The 18,222-nt window shown below is 42.0% G+C and overlaps 1 protein-coding gene across 3 annotated transcripts in view; it reads left to right on the forward strand.

The window, feature by feature from the left end:
- Positions 1–18,222, forward strand: part of LOC124711580 (microspherule protein 1) — a 139,938-nt gene that overhangs the window by 78,409 nt on the left and 43,307 nt on the right. For all 3 annotated transcript variants that reach the window (XM_047241728.1, XM_047241727.1, XM_047241726.1), the window contains one exon: positions 12,114–12,270. In XM_047241728.1, the coding sequence (XP_047097684.1) occupies positions 12,114–12,270 (157 nt within the window). The remainder of the gene's footprint in view (positions 1–12,113; positions 12,271–18,222) is intronic.

Raw genomic sequence — 18,222 nt, forward strand, 5'->3', positions numbered from 1 at the left:
AGCATTCCAAACATAATTAAATTAGATTAATCATTGCAAACGTGATACAACCCTAAGTGCCAAATGGTAATTGAAAATGAAAAATCATATAGAGTCTAGTATATAAATTTTTGCTTTGATTTTTCTTTTGTGCTTTAAGAGGACCAGTGTATTCCACACAATAATATTTATAATAAAAATGTTCAAAGCATAGAAAAAATTGATGAAGCACCACCATGTCCAAAGGCACATATGCCACAGACACATTAATTAAAAAAATGAAAAATCCAGGATGGGACGTAATAATATTATGAAAAGGATAGTTGATACTCACCACAACAGCCAGAGACTGCAGTCGTGTGCATGTGTGTTTGTTTGTTTGTTTGTTTGTTGTGTATTCCCGACAATGACCTTGCTGGCTGTAAGCTCACTTTCTAATAGTCTTTTTGTTGTGCCTAAGTGTGACTCAGCATCTTCACTATATGGTGAGTTGCCCCTATTCTTTTCATAATATAGGCACATTTTTTAACCTTGTGGTGCATAGTGTACACTACAGTGGACAGATGTTAATGGTCACTTCTTTGGTATTCAATCAGTCCTGAGGCTGCAAATGCCCACAGTTCACTGCAGTGGGCACTCCCTACTAGTGTTGTGTCCTGCATGCATTTGCAGCCTCATGACTGATTGGAAACAGCAGAGAATTGACCATTAAAAGTTGTCCACTGCAGTGAAATTCATGCACCACAGGGTTAATGTGATTATTTAGGTGAAAAGCAGCTTCGGTAACGTTCCAGTTACCTCATGATCTGGTGATAATTTCATAGCAGACCAAGCGTATCAATGCCTTTTCTTGAAAGCTGGGGCCTTCAATCATTTTCGGATCTAGGGGCATATTTTGTTAACTTCAATGCTTCTAATTGCAATTTTCCTTTGCTGTGTGTTGAGACACTTTTGCATCGGGCGGATGTAATTCTTCACCTTTTAGTAAAAGCACACGTCATAGGGTATGCAGAACAGCATACATTTAGGTGGAATTGCTTTTTATGAACACATTGATATCCCGATTTCATTGACAACAAGGCTATCGTATAAGAAGGGATAGCTTTGCCCATTCTCAGTGTCAGTGGTGAACAGATACGGCTCCATTGTTATGTAAGGTCACAAAACTTTGTCCAAAATTGGATGACAATTACCTTTGTGAGCTTTCCAGATTTTGTAGCTGTTACGCGCACATTATAATGCCATTTCATTGGCTGTTCACATGCTGTTGGACCTGAGGGCCACATCTACCACTCGTTTCTTGGAGACAAGTACAAACTGTTATTACCAGTTTTTTGTGAAGTGTTAATCTGTACTGGGCTGTCTATGTGTGACAAACTCACAAATAGAAAACAGCTATTGTGATGGTGGATCCAGGTGCCAAGATGATGATCGATTCAACATATATATTAAATGATCGATTCGTGTTTGTTCGATCTTCTTGAAGAAACTAGAAACAATGGACATGTGGTTGCTACACGAGTGTTGTGGCAGTGCACAATGGTTACAGCAGCCTTTGCCCCCGGTACCTGAGTGGTCAGCACGACAGAATGTCAATCCTGAGGGCCCGGGCTCGATTCCCGGCTTGGTTGGAGATTTTCTTCACTCAGGGACTGGGTGTTGTGTTGTCCTAATCATGACCACTTCATCCCCATCAAGACGCAAGTCGCCAAAGTGGCGTCAGATCGAAAGACTTGCACTCAGCGAACAGTCTTCCCAACGGGAGGCCCTAGTCACACGACATTTACAACTGTTTATTGTCCATGTTTCACTTCCATACATGGCTACACTACATACAAATGCTTTGAGAAAAGACTTCCTGACACCTAAATCTATATTCAATGTTAACCAATTTCCCTTCTTCAGAAATGCTTTTCTTGTCACTGCCTATTAGTTGCATTGAGAGGATATAAAATGTTAACTACATTTTATATCCTCTCTACTTTGACCATCATCAGTTATTTTGCCGGCCAAATAGGAAAACTCACCTGCTGTAGCGTCTTATTTCCTAATATAATTCGCTCAGCATCACATGATTTAATACGATTACATTTCATTATCCTTGTTTTGCTTTTGTTGATGTTCATCTTACATCCTCCTTTCAAGACACTGTCCATTCCATTCACCTGCTCTCCCAGGTCCCTTGCTGTCTCTGACAGAATTACAATGTCATCTGCAAACCTCAAAGTTTTTGTTTCTTCTCCATGAATTTTAGCTTCTTCTCCAAATTTTTGTTTCGTTTACTGCTTGCTCAATATGCAGACCGAATAACATTGGGGATAGGCTACAACCCTGCCTCCCCCCTGCGGGTTCGGGGGTAAGAATAGGCCCGCGGTATTCCTGTCTGTCATAAGAGGCGACTAAAAGGAGTCTCAAACGTTTCGGCCTTTATGTGATGGTCCCCTGTAGGGTTTGACCTCCATCTCTCAAAATTCTTCCGAAGAGCAAGCCGATTGGGAAAGGGCGCCTTACTTGGTGCATTGTTTCCATCGTGCCTTGAGACCTTATGCCAGCTTTTTCGTCGTTGCACTGCAGTCCTGCCCGCTCTCCATCTCTTGGGCATGGATACGTTCCTGCGTGTATTTTCTGCCATGCCATGTGCAGTGCCACTTTCTGCACTGACGATGAACATGGACTACTTGTCACCTAATATCCAGCATGGTAGCCAGTCCGTTGTGGTGGATCCGCCATGTACCCTGTTGTTCATAGCCCCCTGACAACACAGGGATTGCTCTGCTGATGCCTGCACCGTTAACTCACCACATATGCCTAGGAGTAGATGCCTATCTTCCTGGGGTATCGGGACTCCAGGCAATGGCCATCTTGCCAGGTGGCCCTTGCTGAGGCTGGGTGGCGCCTGTGGGGAGGGCCCTTGGTCGAAGTGGGTGGCATCAGGGTGGATGACCCGCAGTGATGCATGGTACATGATCTCTCGCTGGTGGCCTGCCGCCAGCAGTCTCTAAGTGTTCTCAGGCTCAATGTAACGTTCAGAAATATGATCCCAAAATGTTCCCCTCCCTGGCCACACTGTGGGAGGAGCGTAAGTCTCAGGATGGCAGTGGCAGTTATTCACCCCGGTTCCTAGTTTGTACGAGAGCCGATGGGGAGTCTTTCATGTCCACAAGCGCTCCAGTTGCAGGTTCGAATCCTGCCTTGTGCATGGATGTGTGTGATGTTCTTAGGTTAGTTAGGTTTAATTAGTTCTAAGTTCTAGGGGACTGATGACTGCAGATGTTAAGTCTCATATGCTCAGAGCCCCTTTTGTCCCTCTACAAACACCTTTAGAGGCTGTTGCTGTTTGGGTGTGGATGCCTCAGGCTGTTGCTGTCTGCAGTCTCTATCTTCCACCGGATGGTGATGTCCCACAGCTTGTCCTGGCTGCGCTCATAGCTCAGTTGCCGCTCCCTTTTCTGTTACTGGGCGACTTCAAGGCCCATAACCCTCTGTGAGGTGGATCAGTGGCAACAGGCTGAGGTGCCACTGTTGAGCATGTATTGGCACAGCTCAACCTTTCCCTTTTAAATGATGGTGCCTTCACACATTTCAGTGTGGCACTTGGCACGTACTCAGTCATCAACCTTTAGATCTACAGCCCTAGCCTCTTACCGTTTGTCCAATGGAGTGTGCACGATGACTTGTGCAGTAGTGACCACTTCCCGATCTTTCTGTCACTGCCACAGCGTCCCTCTTCTGAGTGAACCTCCAGATGGGCTATGAATAAGGCTGACTGGGACTTGTTCTCCTCCATTGCCACTATTGCGCCTCTATCCACTGACGCCATTGATGCGGTGGTTCACTCGGTCACCACCGGCATCATTACTGCCGCAGACTCTGCCATCCCCTGTTCTTCTGGGTCCCCTTGGCGGAGGAGTGTGGCTTGGTGGTTGCTCGATATTGCTGAGGTGATTAAAGATCGCAGGCAGGCGCTCCAGCGTCACAAGCGGCATCCCTCGTTGGAACACCTCATCGCCGCATCATTCTCCTACACAAGCAGAAGTGCGGGGAGTGGTATGTCTCCACCATTGGCCTTCATATCTCTCCATCGCAGGTTTGGGCCAAGATCAGGCGACTCTATGGCTATTGTACCGCTGTCAGCGTCCCTGCCCTCTCACTGAATGGAGCAGTTTGTACTGACTCTGACATAATTGCAAACCGCTTAGCAGACCATTGTGCTCTCAGTTCCACTTCTGCAAATTACCCACTGGCCTTCCGCTCTGTGAAAGAGCGGTTGGATTGTCGGGGCCTTTCATTTCACACGCACCAACCTGAATCCTACAATGTTCCGTTCAGTGAGTGGGAATTCCACAGTGCCCTAGCCGCTTGCCCTCATAAGGCTCCTGGGCCATATCGCATCCACTCTCAGATGCTAAAACACCTCTCGGCGGGCTGCCAGCGACGCCTCCTAGACCTTTATTACCGTATCTGGGTCGAGGTTGAGTTCCCGTCGCAATTGGCGGGAAAGCATTGTAATCCCCGTTTTGAAACCTGTCAAGAACCCACTGGAGGTGGACAGCTACCACCCCATTAGCTTCACCAACGTTCTTTGCAAGTTGCTCGAACGCATGGTGAGCTGGCGGTTGAGTTGAGAAGTGCTGCAATGTGACGTGGCATTGACTTGACTAATGTCTGAAGTAGTGCTGAAAGGAACTGACACTATGAATCCAGCAGGGCTGTCCATAAATCCGAAAGAGTACAAGAGAGTGGAGATCTCTTCTGAACAGCACATTTCAAGGTATCCCAGATATGCTCAATAATGTTCATATCTGGGGAGTTTGGTGCCCATCAGAAGTTTTTAAGCTCAGAAGAGTGTTCCTGGAGCCGCTCTGCAGTAATTCTGGATGTGTGAGGGTGTCCCTTCTCACCCTGGAACTGCCCAAGTCCATCGGAATGCTCAATGGACGTGCATGGAAGCAGGTGATCAGACAGGATGCTTAGGTACACGTCACCTGTCAGAGTCGTATCTAGGCATATCAGGGGTCCCATATCTCTCCAACTGCACATGCCCCACCCACACCATTACAGGGCCTCCACCAGATTGAACAGACCTCTGCTGACATGCAGGGTCCACAGATTCATGAGGTTGTCTCCTTATCCATACACGTCCATCCGCTCGATACAATTTTAAACCAGACTCATCCAATCAGGCAACATATTTCCAGTAATCAACAATTTAATGTTGGTGTTGGCAGGCTCAGGCAAGGCATAAAGCTTTGTGTCATGCAGTCATCAAGGGTACACATGTGGACCTTCAGCTACAAAAGCACATACTGATGATGTTTCGTTGAACGGTTTGCAAGCTGACACTTGCTGATGTCCCACCATTGAAATCTACAGTAACTTGCGGAAGGGTTGAACTTCTGTCATGTTGAACGATTCTCTTCAGTCGTCATTGGTCCTGTTGTTCCAGGATATTTTTCCAGCCGCAGCAATGTCAGAGATTTATTATTTTCCTGGATTTCTGATACTTGCAGTACACTCATGAAATGGTCATACGGAAAAACCCCCAGTTCATCACTACCTTGGAGGTGCTGTGTCCCAATGCTTATGTGCCGACTATAACACCGTGTTCAAACTCACTTAAATCTTGATAACCTGCCATTGTAGCAGCAGTAACCGATATAAAAATGCGCCAGACACTTACTGTCTTATACAGACAATGCCAACCACAGTGCCGTCTTCTGCCTGTTTACATATCTCTGTATTTGAATACGAATGCCTATACCAGTTTCTGTGGGGCTATGATGTATATGGTGTGTCATGATTAAGCCAATTTAATAACATTTGGAAAAATTAATTATTTTGTAAATATTCTAAAGCAATCCTTCATGTCACAAAAACACTGATGTCACTGATCTCTTATACTTCCATGACAACAAAAGGAAAAATATAACATGATTACATTGGATTTGAACACAGAGCACAAAAAATTGAAACTGGGCTGTTAGCATGATTTGGGTTTCATCTTGAAATGTTTAATTTATGTCAACCTCATATTCAAAATTCATTGCCTTCCCAATGTTTAACTTATTCCACAGTCATGTAAAAAGTGAGATTTCTAAACTCCATGCCTATTTGTCCTTCTGGTTTCACTCTATTTAAGTGACACTCAACTTTTCAGTTGAGCAAGAACTGTTGCACAACTGGCTCAGGAGACAAGTTGAAATACACCGTGAGTATCTTGAAAATGTTAATGTCAGCTCCTTCTGTTCCTTGTTTCAGATTCTCATCACAACTGCTTCTCCTTTCATGTCACCTGAATCAGGTGTCGAGCTTCCACTTCACTGATTCACTTATTTAATTATCTTCAAGGCTTTTGAGTCGTGTTTTCCCAGACACTGTGAAAAATTCCCTTGCACAGTTTGATTTAGTGACTTGAAACTATAGGTTTGACGCAACTTAATTATGACATTCAATTAGCGAATACAAAAACTGACAAACAGTATTATGTTGTCTTTTCTTTTGTGTTATTACATATTGCAAGTGGCGACAATGCAAGCATTCATAAGGATAAGTATTTCAAGTGTATAATACTAACATGAATATTATCTGCTCATAATGTTAATAGTATCTGGCGATTCTACAAAAGCGAATCACTTCCAGTGAATTAGTTTTTCTGTTAGCAGTTTAGTTAAAATGGAAAAACAAAAAATACCTACAACAGCCAAAGAGGAGGGGAACCACGGAACTAATTTTCCCTGCTGTTTATTTATGATATTAGAGTTGCAGTAAGTGTATCTGAATATTATTTGTAACTACACATTAGATACAAATCATAGTTACAGAAATGTAAATAAAACTCATTGGACTATGCTAAGAATTTCTACAGCTGGCACTGGCATGTCTTTGACATTCAATCTTTCCTCATGCCAGACAGTTAAAGATTAACATTGGCTGAGCAGCTGTATTCTGCCTGTCGGTAGTTTGATGGAGAACTGGAAACATTGTAGAACATGTTTGGCAACTATGTGACTGTCTAATTACTTACCCTGGTAAATTCACTCGATGTTGTCTTGTCATTTAGATTAAATATTTTGCATTATTCTCACTGAAGGGATGATGTAGAGGTAGCAAATTGTTGTGTCCACGAAGATTGTTCCAACAGAAACTGCAGCTTACTTCAGCATTTACAATGCAAATGCTGTCTTAGCTGTGACTGGACAATAAGAGAGCACTGTTAGAAGCATTTATATGCTACCTTAGTTGGAAAGTGTTTGCCCTTCAAGCGGAAGAGAGCGTTAATTTTAGGTCCTAATCTTGCTGGAGGCAAGAATCTGACCCCTTCCGTGAAAGAACCGCCAGCAGGCAGATCGACAATCAGTAAAGAAATCTTAGGACAACTTCTTCTCTCCCATAAGTTCTGTCGCTACTTTCGATTCTCTACCCTGTAAATCTAAAGACGAAAAACTTGATGAATTGCACACTTCCTAGTGTCTACTTTTTCATCTCCTTTCATTTTTATTGACCTATTGTGGCACTGAACGATTTGTTAGCTGGATTTTGTTTCACATCTACCTCTACTGCTACGTTTGTATACTTTTTTGGTAGTCTTGTAATGCTGCTTCAGTATGAATGTGAATGTAGAGACAAACCAAACTCAAGCCAAAAGTGTGTAATATCCTGTTAATTTGTGACAATATGGAATAGTTTGTTTTATATACAAAAAGACTTTTTTGTAACATTGTCACGATAGGCTGTAATTCATTTGCAATAGTACATCGCATACTAAATGGCACCTTTTTGTTAGATTGTTGAACACAGCATATAAGCATAAGAGATAAATAAATCAGCAACAATATAGTCATCCAAATTATCTAAAATAGTCTGACAGTGCTGGAGTGGTTTCTCAACTTCACATCTATAGGTAAGAAGTTGGTAGCACTTTGTTTCTTTTCATGTTGTACGGTGTTAATAGACAGTAAAGGTGTCCAGTCTAGCCTGACTGTGAGACACTGTGCTCTGCAGGTTTCAGATATGTGGTGTGGCCAGTAGAAAAGCTGAACAATACCCCTGTGAGTGGTTATCCTATTTCTGTTACTCTGATCATGGGTAATGCTTATGGGTACTGTCAACAACATACACCATTACATAACAGCAGGAAGGCGGACAAATACTTTCAGTAAAGTCTTCCTAACAGTGAAATTTATCTTTGATATCAGCATACTTATGTTTTGATAAAGGCTGTTCTCACTTGTGCCAGTCTAGATTTTTTATCTGCTTTTCTTCAGCCACCACCAGATATTTTGCTGCCTACATGCAAAACTCCCTCTGCATCACCTGGCTTAATTCCACTACAGTTTATTGCCCTCCCGTTTACATATATACATCAAAAGAACGACTGCTGTCATCTACACATAATGTTTATTGGGTAGTCACTCAGGTAGCTTTGCCAGTAAATGCGAACAGCATCTTGTGAAAGGGCCTTTCACTTTTCAGTAACTTCAGACTGACAAAAATAAACCAATAATGAGAGCAGCGTGTGTACCATCTCGACCATGGGCTGTGTTCACACTGCCCTCATGTTGGTACAGTTTCCTCCCGATTTACCACCAGATTGCTCTTAAGGGTGTCATTAGTGCAAAAATAACAGCATATTCCTATGGGAATTACTATAGAGGTGTAATAAGAATCGATAAAATATCGTGCTACATGAGGTCCCATTCAATTTATGACTAACCTTAATTTGATCAAGATTTTACAACACTTTAGCAGGGACACTGTTTTGCAGCTCTGTTGTCATGAAAGTGATTTGCAGGTGTGGGACTGATTGATCCTGCTAAATTCATGTGGCCTTTCCCTACCATATCAATGAAATGTTCTGAATAATTCCCACTTAAGGTATCACACTGCATTAGTAAAGTCAACTATTTCATTCCATGAAGGCCGTTTCACGCATAAGCTAGACCAACTCTCACTTTTTGTGTTGCGACCTGTCTACTTCAGCTACAATTATGGCAACCGGAGAGTGTTCACTGCAGCACTGTGAAGTGCTCCCTTACTAAAATGGTAAATTCTTTTGAAATCAGTTTCAATCTCTCTGCAAAACCTGCATCATATCACTTTCTTTTGCTATGCTAACCATCACAAGTTACGTGACGTATGTTAACACTCTGTGTCACATGTTTCCTGGCAACCTAACAGGAGTAGCAACAGTCATCCACATTGTGAATGCCGTGTTACATCACCAACAAAACAAGAAACAGTCTCCAAAGAGGCTCAAAGCAACTATCGATGACTCGAATCTGTATTTTGTTCATCATATCGGTATCAAAAAATACAGGATAAATTGTGGAAACAATGATCAAGCTTGTCAGTATGCATGACCTATGGAAGATCTGGGAATGAGAAACATATGGAAGTGCACAACTGTACATTTGTCTGTTTTGTTTCTACCTCAGCAGTCACACATTCAATTTTTCCCTGTGAATCGAAAATTTGATTTATTACTTTGTATCTAGTTAAAATAAGTCTTCACTGCAAGCCGAACAGTGCAAGGGTGCAACTCATTCATATTTTACACTTGTGTTATCTACCGTCAGTTTGTAGCTGTCTCTTTTGGACTGGCATCTGGTAGTGTAGCTCCACTGAGGGCTGGCTGGAGCAGGCTGTGGATACCAGTGAGAACATTATGAGCTGTCCGTGAAGTTCTTCATATTGGTCAAGCAATTGAGACTCGGCAATGTTGCTGAAGACGTTTGGCACCTTGTGATTGTTCACTCACTTTCGGGATTGGTGCCGAGTCATCCTGCTAAATTCTCATAATATTCTCTTAAATTTAATTTTTAGACTCTAGGAATATAATTCCACACTTCAGTTTCAACTGATTTTGAATTTTATGTTGTGTACTGTCTAAATTAACTACCAACAGAGCTAGACAAAACAGTATCACACTTGCTCCTTGTTGCCAAGCTCTTTTCGTGAATTAAGGAAAAAATATTTATTGGTTCAGATCTCACTGGACTACTTATTTTGTATCACTTAAGGGTTGTCATGCCCCCCCATCCGCCCCCCCCCCCCCCCACCCCCACCCACCCACCCACCCACCCACCCATCCACCCTCTCTCTCTCTCTCACTATCTCTCACTCTCTGGAAATTGCCAGAATGGAATTCAGTAACAAAATGCTAAGAAAACCTTTGCATTGCACCAACTGATACTTTTAGTTGTAATTGTCAACATTATTCCATAATGCAATAAACTTCATTCATTAGCTGTTTCGACATGCAGAATACGTGCCATTAGAAAGTGTCAGGAGATAACACTGCAAAAAAACTAGACATGCTCGCCAGTCCCTTCAGAGTGCTCCTATAAGGCAGTTACGACAAATATTTTGTTACGTAGCTGTCCATAGCACAGCTAAAAATTGGTAATATTGTTGTAGATGGTTGGCAATCCTCTGATAGTGCACTTATTTCCGCATGTGGTCCTGAATCATTCCACTAAATTATTTATAATTCCCTTCAATTTCAATCACTTATGCTACATAATCTTCATGTAAGATGATACACTTAGCTAGAAATTTTAATTTTTGAACTCCTGGGATGCCAAATTTTGTACAATTAACAACTGAACTGTTATCTTTAATATTCTATCGTGAAACTCAGTTACCACTTCTAAGCTGAGATACCTTCCCCCAGATCCTTCTTGTTAGCTCTGGCGTCCCGTGCATATCTTGTAATATGATTGCAGTGTGAGTTTTAGCTCTAATTTTGGCGTAGACCAGTGCACTCTACATTATTATTTTCTATTTTATTCATTGCATCTGCAAATTGCTGGGAGAAATTATTTAACAAAATCTGAAGAAAATATTTACACAGTAAGTCGTCCCACAAGCTCCCCTCGGTAAACTGTGATAATGATCATGGATGCCCTCTTTGTGAACACCAAGCTTCTTCTCTATGTAAATGTAGCTAAGAAATGTAGCTGACCGTCAACCGTACAAATTCGAGTTTTGTTCATCACATAGGACCCACATGTCAGGGGAAGAGTTATGAAGTGAGTATGGTTCCTCTGTGCTAAATCTGTGAAATAGCAATTAGGCAGTCCTGTAGGCATTTGCTGAGACTGACATTAGCAACTTCCTCCCACTCTGGCTACCTTCAAAAATTAGACAGTTCATTAGTTTCAATCTAATTGAATAGCTCAAACATCACTTTCGATCAGCATCAAGTTCACCGTGAATCCATAAGTGGACCTCGAAATGTGCTGTGTGCCTGCATTGTTATGGAGCTTGCACTGCAAGGTATTCACACATGTTATTAAATCCATTTACTGTAAGAAATTAAACCCACAACAGTAAAACTCATTACACTGCAGTTACTGTGCATGAAAACATACAAATTCCTGAGTTAAAAATTGTACGAAGAATTACTTCTAAAGGGAAAGAAACAAGGCATAAAGCATTAAGAATAATAAGTGAAAAGCACTAGTTTGCTTTTGTTCTACAGTATTACTTTTATTGTGTTAGCCAGTATTCGGCTTACAAGGCCATCTTCAGGCATTTACTGAGTAGTGTCACCAGAGAAGTTACAATATTTGTAAATAACATTGAGAGAGAAGTTACACATCTAGGTTGAAGCAGAAACATACAGTAAATAACATCTTTGACAGCATGGTTGTAATGTAATGTAAATAGTAAAAATTGAACAGTAAATAAATAAAATTGAGTAGAGAGAAAAAAAACTTCAAGACAAAATAGGAACAGCATGCTTGCATAACAGTTTCTATTATTTAAAAAAATAATAAGAAACATTTATTCGTTTCTGCATATCTTATTGATATTGCTTAAGTTCCTTATATATTCTGTAGTTACATTGATAATTCTTTCTTCTTTTGTTTGGTTTGTACATCACTCTCCATGTTTTACACCTCCTGAAGTAGCCTTGTTAAGTGCTAATAATTATGTTCCTGCCTATTTACTCTTAGTAATATTTATATTTTCATTATTGGCTCAATTGTTCAGATTTAAGTATTATAAATTTTTAAAAACACATACAGTGATTGATTCATTGTCATTTTTGTCACGGAGACAAAACTGATTTTCCATAATGTAATGTTTGGATAGTGATTTATACTTACACTGTGTGTTTGTCACTACAGGTTGATTAAGAAAGAAATCCGTTCTCTGGAGAATGAGATGGGAAACTGGCAAGTTCTTGTAGACTCAGTAACTGGTATTAGTCCTCCCGATTTTGACAATCAAACCTTAGCTGTTTTGCGTGGACGGCTTGTAAGATATCTAATGAGATCTCGAGAAGTAAGTGTTGCATATTTTCATTTATAAGTTTTGTCTATTGTAATAAGTATGAAAATTATTTCTGCAATGATGAAATGTCAGAGTAGAAATCTGCATCTACATCTCTACTCTGCAAACCACTGTAAACTGCGTGGCAAAGGGTAAATCTGATTTTACTGTTTATTAGGGTTTCTTCCTGTTCCATTCACATATGGATCACAGGCATACCTTTGTGCATGCTGTGATTAATCTTGTCCTCATGATCCTTATGTAAAAGACACATAACTACAGTAAAATCTTCTTTAACAAATCTGAGGACCCAAATATTTTTTCCTTAGATAGAGAGGTTCTCCATAAATTGGAGTTTTGCATAGGTACACAACAGAAGTGATCCAGTACCTTAGTTCAAGCACATTTAGGTGATGCAAGTGCTATTTATGTACAAAACTTACTAATATCCTGCTGCAAGTTCAAATACAGTACAGACACACTCTGGGGTCCCTCATTAGAGTAATATCACACTTTTTGTGTGATATTTTTGCAGATATTTGCTACCTTCTTTCTGCAATGTGTAGCTGGAGTCAGCACAAACAAATACTACTCACAACATCTTTCATGTGATGTCCAATGTCAACCGACAGTGTCAGTTTGTTTCCCTTATAAACAAAATTATTTTTAAAGCGGAATTTTATGTGCCTGTCCGATAGAGCAACCCCAGATTAGTGCAGTGCATATTTCTTTTATCGAAATTTATTAATGGAGACAGTAAAACATGAACAATAACCAATACTCCAGCAGTGACTTACCAGCAATAGCAATCAGTGCAGGTCCATAAAATTCCACTTTAAAAATAGTTTTGTTTGTAATGGGAAACAAGCCAATGCCTTTCATTGATACTGGACTTTGCTTGAAACATGTGATGGGCAGTATTTGTTTGGTCTGACTACAGCTACACACTGCAAAAATGAAATTTCAAATAACTGCTGTAACACCAACCCATGACTCTTAGGTCACCCTCTACATACTCAAAACAAAAAAGCATCACAAAGGAGTTAACTGATTCGAACAGAGATTGCAGGATTTGATGTACATTTACAGACAAACTAATGACCACAGTGTCAGGCAGATTGGTTGATTTATTCAAGAGAAAGAGAGCTTCACAAACTGAGCAAGTCAGGAACACATCGGTCCAACTCTGGCCCTCGTGCAAACAGTTATTTGGTTTGGCATTGATTGGTAGAATGTCGGATGTCCTCCTGAGGGATATCATGCCAAATTCTGTCCAACTTGTATGTTACATTGTCAAGATACCAAGACTATTGGAGAGCCTGCCCATAATGCTCCAAACTTTCTCAGTAGGAAGATATCCAGCTACCTTGCTGGCCACGATAGGGTTTACCCAGCACGAAGGCAAGCAATAGAAACTCTCACCATGTGTAGACAGCCATTATCTTGCTGAATTCTTAGCCTAGGACGACGTGCCGTGAAGGGTAACAAAACGCTGTGTAGAATATTATCGACGTCTTGCTGTGCTGTAAGGGTGCAGCAGATGACAACCAAAGTGATCCTGATATGAAATGAAATGGCACTCCAGACCATCGATCCTGATTGTTGGGCCGTATGGTTGTTGACTATCAGGCTGGTATCCCACCGCTGTTGTCCACACACAATGAGAGTTTCTACTGCTTGTCTTTTTACTTGACAAACCCCACCTTGGCCAGAAAGGTAGCCAGATCTCTCCACAGTTCAGAATGTTTGGAGGATTATGGGCAGGGCCCTCCAACCACCTCAGGATTTTGATGATCTACCATGCCAGTTGGATTGAATTCATCATGATATCCCTCAAGAGGACATACAACAACTCTGACAATCAATGCCAAACCATATAACTGCTTACATAAGGACTAGAGGTGGAACAGCATGTTACTGACTTGCATGGTTTGTGGAGCTCTTTCTCATCAATGAACCATTCAGTTTTTTGGAAATTGTAATGATTTGTTTATCTGTCTGTGTACAGCACGTCTACAGGTTTCTGTTCCAGTTGAATAAATCTTTCATGATATGTCTTTTTCCCTTCTTTTTTTAGTGCTTTGCAAAGGACAAATATGTTGGAAAGTTCTTGACTGATTTACTTCAGATTTTTACTCTATACTCTAACAAACCTTCTGCTATGTCCACCTTTGGCGCAGATACCAGCGGTGATGCATTGTGGCACGAAAGCAATTAGACCTCGGTAGGTTGCTGGAGGGAATTGGTCCCACATCTGCACACAGGGACGGGGGACCGTGAGCTCTGACGACACATTCAGTCACATCTCCAATGTGTTTGTTTGAGTTCAGATCTGGTGAGTTGGGGGGGGGGGGTCAGCACACCACTTGGAACTTGACACTGTGTTCCTCAAATCACTCTCTTGGCCTTGTGACAAGGTGCGTTATCTTCTTGAAAAATGCCACTGCCGTCGGGAGACATGATCGTCATGAAGGGATGTACGTGACCCACAACCAATGTACGATACTCTGTGGCAGCCGTAGTGCCTTGAACAAGCTCCACTAAAACCATGAATGCCCACATGAATGTTCACCAGAGCATAATGGAACCACCGCCAGCTCGTTTCCATCCTGCAGTACAGATGTCGAGGAGCTGTTCGGCTGTAAGATGACAGATTCACTCTCTCCCATCGGCACAATGAAGAAGGTATCGGGATTTGTCAGACCGTACGACGTCACACACCCATTTCAGTCATTGTTGCCAATGTCGTAGTGTTAACATTGGCACATGTGTGGGTTGTTGGCTGTGAAAACCCATTGTTAGGAGTGATCGGTGCATTATGTGTTCAGATAGACTTGTACTCTGCTGAGCATTAAAGTCAGATGTTAGTTGTGCCACAGTTTTCTGCCTGTCCTGTTTTACCAGTCTGTTCAACATCTGGGGTGACTGCCCAATCCCACTAGATCTGGACGTGGTTTCACTTTGATTTCACCACGTGTTGGAGACCCTCACCGCAGCACTCCTCGAACACCTGACAAGTTGTACAGTTTGCAGAATGCTCGTGCCAAGCCTCCGGGCCATCACAATCTGCCCTCAGTCAAAGTCTGATGGATAGCGTGCCTTCCCCATTCCACATGTGGACAGCACTGGCAGTCCTACTACATACACCGTGTGTGTCTAAGTAGCAGTCATTCCTCCAGGTGATGCTGCTATTGTCTGGATGGGTTTATATTGATAGTGTGCTAGTGGCCATAATGTTCTGACTAATCAGTGTATATAAATATATTTATTGGCTTGACGAATAAGTTCGTAGCATTTTTCTGTAAGTTTTATAAACACAATGGACACATACCAGAGATTGCCGTTTACAACAGTCCACCCGCACTGGGATAACTTTTTGATTCCACAACTGTATAAATCATGTGGCTTTGAGGCAAAGGATTCTTTGAGCTATGTTTGGAGTTCATTTTCATCCAGAAAGAAAGTTCCTTGCAGGTTGTTTGATAGAGTGTAGAAAATGTGAAAATCCAAGGACACAAGATCCAGGTGAATAAGGTGGGTGTGGGAATGACTTCCTAACTAGCAGAATTCAGGTTGGCATCATCGTGGAGTAGCATCACTTCACGAGTACTTTGTGGTCATTGTTCTTGGATTGTGTTGTGAGGCATCTGAGTTGTTGACAATGAATGTCAGCAATGTATTTTGTGTTCGAAATGACGGAAATCAAGTTACTTATATGTACAGAGTGTAGGTACACACATATTTAAAAAAAATACAAAAGTTTGATTTTCTCTGAACACTCTTGGTAGTATTATCTTTAAACCAGTCCTTCAAAAAGATGTTGCTGCCATACATTTCACAAATTTTTTTAATTATAGTTGTACACTGTTCGCTTGTTATTACATATGCTTACGAGCTTCAAACAGGAGCGACTGCAGTAATGGATAAGAACTGTGATTGTTGTGTACAGATGCCAGCTGAGTTGGCGACCCTTCTCTCATAGCTCCAGGCTGCTTTGGCTTCCATCACACGGCTTGAGGCTGCTGCCAAGTGTCGTTACCGTGGGGGATAGAACATGAGGATGCGAGGGACGTCGAGCACGTCCCATGTGTCCTCTGATCGGTCCACTGCTGTGACCGCCCTGGGTACTGCCTGCACTGGGGTTGACCCCTCACCCGTGGTCAAGTGGGAGATCATTCCAAAGTCTGGCAGGCAGCGAAAAACTTTCCGAGGGGCTGATCATAGGGCCTCCCCGGTTCGTTTGACGAACAGGTTTCGGGCGTTATCTGTGGCTGACGATGTCTCTGAGCCGGATGCAGTTGTCCACCCTGTTCCAGAGGAAGCTTCTCGGCCCGCAAGGTCTGGGCATTAACAGAGGGTGGGTTTGCTGGTAGTTAGGAGCTCCAACGTTAGGCGCATAATGGGGCCCCTTAGGAACATGGCTGCCAAGGAGGGGAAAGAAGCCAGTGTGCACTCCGTGTGCATTCCCGGGGGAGTCGTTCCGGATGTGGAAAGGGTGCTTCCAGATGCCATGAAGAGTACAGGGTGCAGCCAACTGCAGGTGGTGGCTCATGTTAGTACCAGTGATTTGTGTCTCTTTGGATTGGAGCAGATTCTGTCTGGTTTCAGGCGGCTAGCAGAAATGGTAAAGACTGCTAGTCTTGCTTCCGAGATTAAGGCAGAGCTCACCATCTGCAGAATTGTCGATAGAACCAACTGTGGTCCTTTGGTGCCGAGCCAAGTGGAGGGTCTGAATCAGAGGCTCAGGCGGTTCTGTGACCATGTAGGCTGCCGATTCCTTGACTTGCACCATCAGGTGGTGGGTTTCCGGGTTCCGCTTAATAGGTCAGGAGCCCACTACACACAGTAGGCGGCTACACATGTAGCGGGGCTGTGTAGAAGGGACTGGGCAGTTTTTTAGGTTAGAGGGGTCTCAGGGAACCACAGAAGGGACATCCGTCTAAAAGTGGGCAGGTAGAAACGATTGGTATCGTAGTTTTAAATTGTCATAGCTGTGTTGGGAAAGAACCAGAGCTCCAAGCCCTAATAGAAAGCACTGAAGCTCAAATAGTTGTAGGTACAGAGAGCTTGCTAAAGCTGGAAATAAGTTCAGCTGAATTTTTTTGAAACGATCTAACAGTGTTCAGAAAGGATAGATTAAATACAGTTGGTGGTGGAATATTTATTGCTGTCAGAAGTAGATTGCCTTGTAGCGAAATTGAAGTAGATAGTTTGTGTGAAATAGTATGGGTAGACGTTATACCTGACAATCAGAATAAATTATTAATTGGATTGTTCCCCAAGATTGGCAAAGTTTTACAGAAGTTCAAAATATAGCGCGTACTTCAATGCGAGATGCTTTTAATAATTTCCACAGCGAAATTCTGTCTCGAAATGTGGCAGAAAGCCCAAAGAGATTCTGGTCATACATAAAGCACACCAGTGGCAAGACGCAATCAATACCTTCACTGCATGATAACAACGGTGAAGTCACTGATGATAGTGCCACTAAAGCACGGTTTTCGAAAACTCCTTCACCAAAGACGACGAAGTAAATATTCCTGAATTCCAATCAAAAACAAGTGCCAAGATGAGAAACATAGTAGCAGATATCCTCTGTGTAACAAAGCAGCTTAAATCACTTAATAAAGGCAAGGCCTCCGGTCCAGATTCTATGCCAGTCAGGTTCCTCTCATAGTATGCTGATAAAATAGCTCCATATTTAGCAATTATATATAACCACTTGCTCACAGAAAGATCCATACCTAAAGACTGGAAAATTGCTCAAGTTGCACCAATACCCAAAAAGGGAAGTAGGAGTAATCTGCTGAGTTACAGGCCTATATCACTAATGTCAATTTGCAGTAGGGTTTTGGAATGTATACTGTACTCGAACATTATAAAGTACTTTGAAGAAAACGATTTATTGACACATAGTCAGCACAGTTTCAGAAAATATTGTTCTTGTGAGACACAACTAGTTCT

Source organism: Schistocerca piceifrons, chromosome 8 (genome assembly GCF_021461385.2).
Source record: "Schistocerca piceifrons isolate TAMUIC-IGC-003096 chromosome 8, iqSchPice1.1, whole genome shotgun sequence".
Taxonomy (NCBI): domain Eukaryota; kingdom Metazoa; phylum Arthropoda; class Insecta; order Orthoptera; family Acrididae; genus Schistocerca; species Schistocerca piceifrons.